Source organism: Trachypithecus francoisi, unplaced genomic scaffold (genome assembly GCF_009764315.1).
Source record: "Trachypithecus francoisi isolate TF-2019V2 unplaced genomic scaffold, Tfra_2.0 Lachesis_group8, whole genome shotgun sequence".
In the NCBI taxonomy this organism is placed as follows: domain Eukaryota; kingdom Metazoa; phylum Chordata; class Mammalia; order Primates; family Cercopithecidae; genus Trachypithecus; species Trachypithecus francoisi.
This window is the reverse complement of record NW_022681473.1, coordinates 58,842,573-58,855,037: the sequence shown is the minus strand read 5'-3', so window position 1 is coordinate 58,855,037 and position 12,465 is coordinate 58,842,573. Positions and strand designations below refer to the sequence as shown.

At 44.0% G+C, this 12,465-nt stretch overlaps 1 protein-coding gene across 1 annotated transcript; it reads right to left on the bottom strand.

Annotated features, from left to right (window-relative positions):
* Positions 1 to 414: 414 nt before the first annotated feature.
* LOC117081607 (olfactory receptor 2AG2) lies at positions 415 to 1,469 on the bottom strand. Its single transcript, XM_033207782.1, has one exon. It carries the CDS (start codon positions 1,376 to 1,378, stop codon positions 428 to 430), a length of 951 nt encoding a protein of 316 aa, XP_033063673.1. The 5' UTR covers positions 1,379 to 1,469; the 3' UTR covers positions 415 to 427.
* Between the last annotated feature and the right edge of the window lie 10,996 nt (positions 1,470 to 12,465).

The window sequence follows — 12,465 nt, the reverse complement described above, 5'->3', positions numbered from 1 at the left end:
CTATTAATAGTTTAAGAATCTGCTTCAAAGGGAGCACTCCTCCTCTGATGCTGAGAGGCTATTGGAATTTGGTCAGTCCAAAACTACTGCTGCTTCTCACTGCTACATGACGTTAAAATGGAAAGCTAATCCCCTACCATGTCTACTTGGTAGTGTGTCAGGAAGATGCCCTACCACAGAGTGAGTCTACAACACCCATTCAAGGCTTTTCTACCCATCTGGTTATTTTATAACGTGGGTTTCCAAAGTCAGGATGATGTGTTCCAAATGAGTTTAAGTCAAGGTCATTGTACACACCAGATTCACAGTTGAATAAAAAGTAAAATTTTAAAAATGTATGTATCATCTGAGAGTATAGTATTGAAGAATGAGTGAGTAGAGAATTTTATTTGGAGCAGGAATGGTGACAGGCAGCCATGACCCTTCCCTAGAGTGTGGAATGTGCCAGCAGCCTGTATTTTCCCAGGACCCTCCTCAAGGCCCCCATGACCTCCTTATTCCTCAGGCTGTAGTTGAGGGGATTCAGGGCTGGAGTGACAATTGTGTAAAAAACAGAGATGATGTTGTCTTGTTTGGGGCTGTGGAAGGAACTGGGCAAGACATACATGAATGTGGCAGCTCCATAGAACATCCCAACCACAGTCAGGTGGGAAGAGCAGGTGACAAGAGCTTTCTTCTTCCCCTCATTTGATGGCATACGAAGCACAGTGAATAGGATTAGTATGTAGGAGGCCACAATGGCAGAAATGGGGAACAAGAGGAAAGTCACACCTGTCACGTATATTATAAGCCCATACCTGGAGGTATCACCACAGGCCAACTTCAGCAAGGGTGGGATCTCACAAAGCAGATGCCTGATTTCCCAGGACATGCAGAAAGGGAGGTGCATAGTGTACATGGTATGTCCTAGAGCTACCAGGGATGCCAGGATCCAGGATGTGGCCACCATGAGCCAGCAGACTCTTGGGCTCATGAGGGTCATGTATTTCAGAGGATGACAAATGGCCACAAACCTGTCATAGGCCATGAAGGCCAGTAGGAGGTCCTCAGCACTACCCATTGTCAGTGCCAGGAACATCTGAAGGGCACAGCCTCCAAAGGAGATGGTGTTTTCTCTGCGCAGAAAGTCCGCGAGGGCCTTGGGAGTGACAACAGATGTGAACAGGAGGTCCATGAGAGAGAGCTGCCCAAGCAGGAGGTACATGGGCATGTGGAGCTGGGCTTCTATGGTGATGGCCAGGAGCAGCAGGCCATTGCTGGTCAGGGCCAACATGTATAGGACTATAACTGTAGCACAGAGCAGTTCAGGAAACCCACTGTCATTCAGAATCCCCACCAAGATGAAGCTGCTTCCCAAGGTGGAGTTCCGGAGCTCCATGCTGTGGTTTTTAGTTGCCTAGAACCAAATGTATTATTAGTGGAAGCTTTTCTGAAGGTATGCACTGTAGCTTTGGATTGTTCTAGGTCACTGTTCATTGGCCAATAGGAATCCCATAATATGGTATCTTTTCCATCTGTTAGTATGCCTCTGATTTCTGAATGCTGGTATTGGATTACAATAAATCATCAGGTAAACTGGTATTAGGTAATTTGGCATGTCATTAAGATAATTATTTAGAAATCCCTTCAAATAAGGTATCCAGAAGAACGAGCCTAAGCAAACATCTTTGTAGATAGATGAAAGCATCTCTCTCTTCACAATGAACAAATACACTGGGCATTGGTTTAAGATCTAGCTAGTTTTTTTCCGCCTTAAATGTACTTGGCATTCCAATTCAGTTTTTAAAGTTTTATTTATAAAAAAAACTCTTTACTGTCTTCTCCCTTAAACCAGTCTCATTGTTGCTGATTACCTTCCTCAATGGGAGAATCTCTGGGCTCTTGGGCTGCTTGGTCACCGGGATTCTTCAAGTGCTACCCTGTTGGAGGGAAAGAGAATTCTGGGCTGAACTTGACAGTCATGGTAGTATAGTTTTAGAAATAAATCTAGAGGAACAGTACCAAAGATGTTTGCCAAGATAATAATAAGATGTTTTCTCAGAGGAATAGAGGCAGTAAATGAGATTTGTGGCAGCACGGCAGGTGTTTGTGTTTAGGGCACATGATACAAGGAGTGAGCTACAAATTAGGAGATGTTGTAGACACGGCCCAAAGCAATATCGTTACCTGTGAGCCACAGAAACACACTCAAGGTGAGAAGAAGATTTCTCCCCACAAATCTTAGGAATACAAGGAAAATGTTGGTTCTGCTGAACCCTGAATCCATATAGTAGCTCTGCTGCTAGGGGTTGAGGAAGAGAAGTGGAGTGTGAGGTGCATGTGAGATAGCGTTCACTTGGCTTGCTTTTTATAAATTCAGTTTTTTTCAAAGTTGGATGGAAGACTTAGGAGGCCTTTTGGAAGAGAAAAATAATTTTTGATCAAATTATTCATCTTTCCCTTCCATAATCTGCACCTACTTCTCCAAATATCCATTTATGTCACTGTGCTGGTCAACTCAGAGTTAGAACCTTTAAGTGCTAATGTCATATAAAAAGCTGATATTGGAAGACCCTTCTGATCCAAGCTCCTTTCATTCATTCAATAAATATTTACTAAAGACCTATGATATCTCAGGCATTACACTTGGGCAACTGTGTAGATCTGAAAAATCAGTCACACAAACACCTACATACATTCAATGATACATGAAAAAAACACACTAGGATAATATGTAAATGAGGTTTCAGGAAAGGATTCACTAAGGAAGTGGTATAAAAACTACAGGCTGAGGATAAATAGGAGCTGGTTAAATCAAAAAGACTTAGGATATAATTTAAAAAAAGCGAGGGATGGTAGCGTGAAAGTCAGAACCTTAAAATATAGTACAGGAATGTCCTCTTTGCATTTTTACCCAGTGAAGTGTGGACAAGAAACCAGCCAGAAAAATACCCCTATAAAACTGAGTTTCGGCACTCATTGGAGTCTAAGATCTTTCCCCTGCCTTACAAAACCAAAATTATAATTTTGACCTAGGAACCAGTGACCCACTGACTGGAAAACCTTATTTGTCTGTTGAAAACAAAAAGACAAGTCCAAAGACAATTCTAAGCACTATTTCTGCTAAATATTAGGTTTGAAATGCCTTTATTTTTCTTAAATAAAAAGATGAATGGACAGGAAAATAAAAGGAGAAAAATAATTAGTGGGGCATATTCCTCTAGCTTCCTATAACAAATGTTTGGACAGGATTTCAAAGAGAAGAAAAATCAGGGCTTGGGTGAAGTGGCATAACCAGGACTCAGGATCCTACATACCTACCTCCTCCCTCTGATACGGGACTATTGTTTTCCCTCCTTTCCATTCACTGGGTTCTCCCCTCCAGGGTCACCTAAAGGGAAAGGCCAGAAAACACACACTGGGCCTACAGAGGAAGAGCTTCTTTCTGGAAAACTGCTGGTGGTTGTGGGTATTTCAAACCAAGGGAAGTCAGCAGAGGCTGATATTAAGAGAGGCATTGTTATATTTCATGGAAAATGGTCAGTCAATTCACAAGGTAGAGCTAAATTTTTGGAAGCCTGTTTTTGTAAGTTTTTTTTCTCTGCATCTGCTCAGTATAATTATGGTTTGAGTTTACTTCCACTGGCTTTTTGTGTGGCACTGGGCTTAGTGCCAAGCAGTCCCGCAGGGGAAAAGTACTTCAGCATATTTTAGATAGTCCTTCTTTGAGGTACTATTCATTTGGGGACTCACACCAAACTATTGGAGGCCAGGAAAATCTAGATGTAACAGAGGTAGGTACTGAGACTTTTACCAGGAGGCCATCATCAGGACTTCTAGGAACTCACGGCTGGTCAGTGGCAAAGAATTATTTTGGGTGTCCCCATATGCGCAGGATGGGTACACGTACAAGTTGGATAAGGTATAGACGGGAGTGAGTGAACCATAAAGCCTGAGGAACTAGAGAATCTGGGAAGGAGAACAGTGAAAGGTCTTGACTCTGTTTCTCAGGACTTCAGACTTCCCATATTGCCTTGAAACAGAGACACAGCCCTTACCTCATATGGGAAGGGGCATAGCTTTCAGATAAAGAAGTTCAAGAAGGCCGAGAAAGAAGAGTTGGTTCTTCTGGCAGGGATGAACATAGGTGTGTGTATGGCTGTCTCTGGGATCAGAGGTCAAAGGCTCCTCCAGTCACTGGCACTGCAAGTCCTCTCTGGAAGTAGAGATAGATGCAGACAGGCAGCTGAGAACCTAGAGCAGGATCCTGCAGAAGTGAGGAGCTGAATCTCCTCCAAAGTTCTCTCATCCACTGTCCTTGTGAGAAAGTCCTCACTGCTTTGGAATGACTCTGGCTGAGTTCTTGAGTCCAAGTCCTCAGATTTCACATATTCCCCTCATGCTGTGTTTCATGATAAAAGAGCACAGCAGGAATGTGAGAAAAGAGGTATGAGAAGAACTGCTTAAAAGAGATCCACCAATGCCCAGCCTTCCTATCTCTGTGCCAACAGTGAGCCCTGTCCTGGGGGAGGGTTCATAGTCCCCCCTCTCAGCTAACATGACCTCCCCTGGAAATATTGCTCCAGGAAATGGGATTTTAATGAATCCCCTTGGGCTTGTCTCCTGGCCTGCCATTTCTTCAAACTTTACCACCGAATGAGCTCTGAACCTTGAGGCCTTGTTCTGCCCCCCATGAACTCACTGTATCTCACCCCTCATTGGAGTCTAAGATGTTTCTTCTGCCTCAGAAAACCAAAACTATAACTTTACCCTAGAAATTACTGACTGGAAACCCAGTCAGAGGCTATTTCTGACCAAATAGACAGTGTCAGTAACTGATCTGAGAAGCAACACCTCCCTGTCCAGCCCTCTGTCCAAGTATAAAGTATGTTTCATGGGTTCTATAGATCCTGCCACTCACATGTCCCGCTTTGTGCTGCTAGCTTGGGCTATTACCAGCTAGAGGGAGTTACCTACGCTTTTGTTAATATCAAGTCTTCCTTCTTTGAGCTTTAATGAGGATCCAACACTAATTTATTTTTCAGTTCTTTGTTTCTCCTTTCTATTCCCTCTTGTATGTGCACATTTGTGCATTGGCCTACATACTCTGTGGTCAGGCAGCTGAGCTGCTCAGAGTTTTGGGCTGATGACATAGCACCTGTTGCACTCACCGCTGCTTTTAGTTCAGGCTTTCCCATCTCTCACCCAATTCCTTGCTTAATCTTCCTCATTCTTTAGTATCTCTTTAATCACTCATTTCACCAGGAAATGCTGAAAATTGCTGCTGGAGTTAACATCTCTTTTATCTTTGAAATTAAAAAAATTGAAAATAAGTTTCCACTTTCTGTTTATATAAAAAATATACTCGGGGGCGGAGCAAGATGGCTGAATAGGAACAGCTCCAGTCTCCAACTCCCAGCACGAGCGACACAGAAGACCGGTGATTTCTGCATTTTCAACTGAGGTACTGGGGTCATCTCTCTAGGGAGTGCCGGACAATCGGTGCTGGTCAGCTGCTGCAGCCTGACCAGCGTGAGCTGAAGCAGGGCGAGGCATCACCTCACCTGGAAGCGCAAGGGGGAAGGGAATCCCTTGTCCTAGCCAGGGGAACTGAGACACACAACACCTGGAAAATCGGTAACTCCCACCCCAATACTGCGCGTTAAGGAAACAGGCACACCAGAGAAATATATCCCATACCTGGCCAGGAGGTCTCAGGCCCACGGAGCCTCCCTCACTGCTAACACAGCCGTCTGCGGCGATCTATACGCAAGGCAGCAGCGAGGCGGGGGAGGGGCGCCCGCCATTGCTGAGGCTTAAGTAGGTAAACAAAGCCGCTGGGAGCTCGAACTGGGTGGAGCTCACAGCAGCTCAGGAGCCTGCCTGTCTCTGTAGACTCTACCTCTGAGGACAGCGCACAGCTGCAGTCCATTAGGGGAAAGAGCGGGGCCGTTGCAGACGCGAATGACTCTGTCTGACAGCTTTGGGGAGAGCCGTGGATCTCCTAACGTGGAGGTTGAGATCTGAGAACGGACAGACTGCCTGCTCAGTGGGTCCCTGACCCCTGAGTAGCCTAGCTGGGAGACATCCCCCACTAGGCAGTCTGACACCCCACACCTCACAGGTGGAGTCACCCCTGAGAGGAAACTTCCAAGAAAGAATCAGACAGTACACTCGCTGTTCAGCAATATTCTATTCGATCTTCTGCAACCTCTGCTGCTGACACCCAGAAAACGGGTCTGGAGTGGCCTCAAGCAATCTCCAACAGACCAACAGACAGTCCTTCTGACTGTCAGATGGAAAACTATCAAACAGGAAGGACACCTATACCAAAACCCCATCAGTACGTCACCATCATCAAAGACCAGAGACAGATAAAACCACAAGATGGAAGAAGCAGGCAGAAAAGCTGGAAATTCAAAAATAAGAGCGCATCTCCCCCTGCAAAGGAGCGCAGCCCATCGCCAGCAACGGATCAAAGCTGGTCAGAGAATGACTTTGACGAGATGAGAGAAGAAGGCTTCAGCCATCAAACCTCTCAGAGCTAAAGGAGGAATTACGTACCCAGCGCAAAGAAACTGAAAATCTTGAAAAAAAAGTGGAAGAATTGACAGCTAGACTAATTAATGCAGAGAGATCATAAACGAAATGACAGAGATGAAAACCATGACACGAGAAATACGTGACAATGCACAAGCTTCATAACTGACTCGATCAACTGTAAGAAGAGTATCAGCGATTGAGGATCAAATAAATGAAATGAACAAAGAAACCAAAAGAAAAAGAAGAAGAAATGAACAAGCCTGCAAGAAGTATGGGATTATGTAAAAAGACCAAATCTACGTCTGATTGGGTGCCTGAAAGTGAGGGGGAAAATGGAAACAACTTGGAAAACCCTCTTCAGGATATCATCCAGGAGAACTTCCCCAACCTAGTAGGGCAGGCCAACATTCAAATTCAGGAAATACAGAGAACGCCACAAAGATACTCCTCCAGAAGAGCAACTCCAAGACACATAATTGCCAGATTCACCAAAGTTGAAATGAAGGAAAAATATTAAGGCAGCCAGAGAGAAAGTCGGGTACCCACAAAGGGAAGCCCATCAGACTAACAGCAGACCTCTCGTCAGAAACTCTACAAGCCGAAGAGAGTGGGGGCCAATATTCAACGTTCTAAAGAAAAGAATTTTCACAACCCGGAATTTCATATCCAGCCAAACTAAGTTTCATCAGTGAAGGAGAAATAAAATCCTTTACAGATAAGCAAATGCTTAGAGATTTTGTCACCACCAGGCCTGCCTTACAAGAGACCCTGAAGGAAGCACTAAACATGGAAAGGAACAAGCGGTACCAGCCATTGCAAAAACATGCCAAAATGTAAAGACCATCGAGGCTAGGAAGAAATTGCATCAACTACGAGCAAAATAACCAGTTAATATCATAATGACAGGATCAAGTTCACACATAACAATATTAACCTTAAATGTCAATGGACTAATTGCTCCAATTAAAGACACAGACTGGCAAACTGGATCAAGTGTCAAACCCATCAGTCTGCTGTATTCAGGAGACCCATCTCACATGCAGAGACATACATAGGCTCAAAATAAAGGGATGGAGGAAGATCTACCAGCAAATGAGAACAAAAGAAAGCAGGGGTTGCAATCCTAGTCTCTGATAAAACAGACTTTAAACCATCAAAGATCAAAAGAGACAAAGAAGGCCATTACATAATGGTAAGGGATCATTCAACAGGAAGAGCTAACTCTCCTAATATCTATGCACCCAAACAGGAGCACCCAGATTCATAAAGCAAGTCCTTAGAGACCTACAAAAGACTTAGACTCCATACAATAATAATGGGACTTCACACTCCACTGTCAACATTAGACAGATCACGAGACAGAAGTTAACAAGGATATCCAGGATTGAACTCAGCTCTGCACCAAGCGGACCTAATAACATCTATAGAACTCTCCACCCCAAATCAACAGAATATACATTCTTCTCAGCACCACATTGCACTTATTCCAAAATTGACCACATAATTGGAAGTAAAGCACTCCTCAGCAATGTACAAGAACAGAAATTATAACAAACTGTCTCTCAACCACAGTGCAATCAAACTAAACTGAGGACTAAGAAACTCAATCAAACCACTCAACTACATGGAACTGAACAACCTGCTCCTGAATGACTACTGGGTACATAACGAAATGAAAGCAGAAATAAAGATGTTCTTTGGGGGGAGGAGCAAGATGGCCGAATAGGACAGCTCCAGTCTCCAACTCCCAGCGTGAGCGACACAGAAGACCGGTGATTTCTGCGTTTTCAACTGAGGTACTGGGGTCATCTCGCTAGGGAGTGCCGGACAATCGGTGCTGGTCAGCTGCTGCAGCCTGACCAGCGTGAGCTGAAGCAGGGCGAGGCATCGCCTCACCTGGAAGCGCAAGGGGAAAGGAATCCCTTTTCCTAGCCAGGGGAACTGAGACACACAACACCTGGAAAATCGGTAACTCCCACCCCAATACTGCGCTTTAAGGAAACAGGCACACCAGGAGAATATATCCCACACCTGGCCGGAGGGTCCCACGCCCACGGAGCCTCCCTCACTGCTAACACAGCCGTCTGCGGCGATCTATCCGCAAGGCAGCAGCGAGGCGGGGGAGGGGCGCCCGCCATTGCTGAGGCTTAAGTAGGTAAACAAAGCCGCTGGAAGCTCGAACTGGGTGGAGCTCACAGCAGCTCAAGGAAGCCTGCCTGTCTCTGTAGACTCTACCTCTGCGGACAGCGCACAGCTGCAGCCCATAGGGGAAAGAGCGGGGGCGGTGCAGACGCGAACGACTCTGTCTGACAGCTTTGGGGAGAGCCGTGGATCTCCTAACGCGGAGGTTGAGATCCGAGAACGGACAGACTGCCTGCTCAGGTGGGTCCTGACCCCTGAGTAGCCTAGCTGGGAGACATCCCCCACTAGGGGCAGTCTGACACCCCACACCTCACAGGGTGGCGTCACCCCTGAGAGGAAACTTCCAAAGAAAGAATCAGACAGGTACACTCGCTGTTCAGCAATATTCTATCTTCGGCAACCTCTGCTGCTGATACCCAGGCAAACAGGGTCTGGAGTGGACCTCAAGCAATCTCCAACAGACAGTCCTTCTGACTGTCAGACGGAAAACTATCAAACAGAAGGACACCTATACTAAAACCCCATCCGTACGTCACCATCATCAAAGTCCAGAGACAGATAAAACCACAAGATGGGGAAGAAGCAGGCAGAAAAGCTGGAATTCAAAAATAAGAGCGCATCTCCCCCTGCAAAGGAGCGCAGCCCATCGCCAGCAACGGATCAAAGCTGGTCAGAGAATGACTTTGACGAGATGAGAGAAGAAGGCTTCAGTCCATCAAACCTCTCAGAGCTAAAGGAGGAATTACGTACCCAGCGCAAAGAAACTAAAAATCTTGAAAAAAAAGTGGAAAATTGACAGCTAGATTAATTAATGCAGAGAAGATCATAACGAAATGACAGAGATGAAAACCATGACACGAGAAATACGTGACAAATGCACAAGCTTCAGTAACCGACTCGATCAACTGAAGAAAGAGTATCAGCGATTGAGGATCAAATGAATGAAATGAAGCGAGAAGAGAACCAAAGAAAAAAGAAGAAAAAGAATGAACAAAGCCTGCAAGAAGTATGGATTATGTAAAAAGACCAAATCTACGTCTGATTGGGGTGCCCGAAAGTGAGGGGGAAAATGGAACCAAGTTGGAAAACACTCTTCAGGATATCATCCAGGAGAACTTCCCCAACCTAGTAGGGCAGGCCAACATTCAAATTCAGGAAATACAGAGAACGCCACAAAGATACTCCTCCAGAAGAGTAACTCCAAGACACATAATTGCCAGATTCACCAAAGTTGAAATGAAGAAAAATCTTAAGGGCAGCCAGAGAGAAAGGTCGGTTACCCACAAAGGGAAGCCTATCAGAATAACAGCAGACCTCTCGTCGGAAACTCTACAAGCCAGAAGAGAGTGGGGGCCAATATTCAACGTTCTTAAAGAAAAGAATTTTCAACCCAGAATTTCATATCCAGCCAAACTAAGCTTCATCAGTGAAGGAGAAATAAAATCCTTTACAGATAAGCAAATGCTTAAGATTTTGTCACCACCAGGCCTGCCTTACAAGAGACCCTGAAGGAAGCCCTAAACATGGAAAGGAACAACGGTACCAGCCATTGCAAAAACATGCCAAAATGTAAAGACCATCGAGGCTAGGAAGAAATTGCATCAACTAACGAGCAAAATAACCAGTTAATATCATAATGACAGGATCAAGTTCACACATAACATATTAACCTTAAATGTCAATGGACTAAATGCTCCAATTAAAGACACAGACTGGCAAACTGGATAAAGAGTCAAGACCCATCAGTCTGCTGTATTCAGGAGACCCATCTCACATGCAGAGACATACATAGGCTCAAAATAAAGGGATGGAGGAAGATCTACCAAGCAAATGGAGAACAAAAAAAGCAGGGGTTGCAATCCTAGTCTCTGATAAAACAGACTTTAAACCATCAAAGATCAAAAGAGACAAAGAAGGCCATTACATAATGGTAAAGGGATCAATTCAACAGGAAGAGCTAACTCTCCTAAATATATATGCACCCAATATAGGAGCACCCAGATTCATAAAGCAAGTCCTTAGAGACCTACAAAGAGACTTAGACTCCCATACAATAATAATGGGAGACTTCAACACTCCACTGTCAACATTAGACAGATCAACGAGACAGAAAGTTAACAAGGATATCCAGGAATTGAACTCATCTCTGCACCAACGCGGACCTAATAGACATCTATAGAACTCTCCCCCCAAATCAACAGAATATACATTCTTCTCAGCACCACATCGCACTTATTCAAAATTGACCACATAATTGGAAGTAAAGCACTCCTCAGCAAATGTACAAGAACAGAAATTATAAAACTGTCTCTCAGACCACAGTGCAATCAAACTAGAACTCAGGACTAAGAAACTCAATCCAAACCGCTCAACTACATGGAAACTGAACACCTGCTCCTGAATGACTACTGGGTACATAACGAAATGAAAGCAGAATAAAGATGTTCTTTGAAACCAATGAGAACAAAGATACAACATACCAGAATCTCTGGGACACATTTAAAGCAGTGTGTAGAGGGAAATTTATAGCACTAAATGCCCACAAGAGAAAGCAGGAGAGATCTAAAATTGACACTCTAACATCACAATTAAAAGAACTAGAGAGGCAAGAGCAAACACATTCAAAAGCTAGCAGAAGGCAAGAAAAACTAAGATCAGAGCAGAACTGAAGGAGATAGACACACAAAAACCCTCCAAAAAATCAATGAATCCAGGAGTTGGTTTTTTGAAAAGATCAACAAAATTGACAGACCGCTAGCTAGACTAATAAAGAAGAAAAGAGAGAGGAATCAAATAGACGCAATAAAAATGATAAAGGGGATATCACCACTGACCCCACAGAAATACAAACTACCATCAGAGAATACTATAAACACCTCTACGCAAATCACTAGAAAATCTAGAAGAAATGGATAATTTCCTGGACACTTACACTCTCCCAAGACTAAACCAGGAAGAAGTTGAATCCCTGAATAGACCAATAGCAGCTCTGAAATTGAGGCAACAATTAATAGCCTACCCACCAAAAAAGTCCAGGACCAGATGGATTCACAGCTGAATTCTACCAGATGTACAAGTGGAGCTGGTACCATTCCTTCTGAAACTATTTCAATCAATAGAAAAGAGGGAATCCTCCCTAACTCTTTTTATGAGGCCAACATCATCCTGATACCAAAGCCTGGCAGAGACACACAACAAAAGAGAATTTTAGACCAATATCCCTGATGAACATCGATGCAAAAATCCTCAATAAAATACTGGCAAACCGGATTCAGCAGCACATCAAAAAGCTTATCCACCATGATCAAGTGGCTTCATCCCTGGGATGCAAGGCTGGTTCAACATTCGCAAATCAATAAACGTAATCCAGCATATAAACAGAACCAAAGACAAGAACCACATGATTATCTCAATAGATGCAGAAAAGGCTTTTGACAAAATTCAACAACAGCCCTTTATGCTAAAAGCTCAATAATTTGGTATTGATGGAACGTACCTCAAAATAATAAGAGCTATTTATGACAAACCCACAGCTAATATCATACTGAATGGGCAAAAACTGGAAAAATTCCCTTTGAAAACTGGCACAAGACAGGGATGCCCTCTCTCACCACTCCTATTCAACATAGTGTTGGAAGTTCTGGCTAGGGCAATCAGGCAAGAGAAAGAAATCAAGGTATCCAGTTAGGAAAGAAGAAGTCAAATTGTCCCTGTTTGCAGATGACATGATTGTATATTTAGAAAACCCCATTGTCTCAGCCCAAAATCTGCTTAAGCTGATAAGCAACTTCAGCAAAGTCT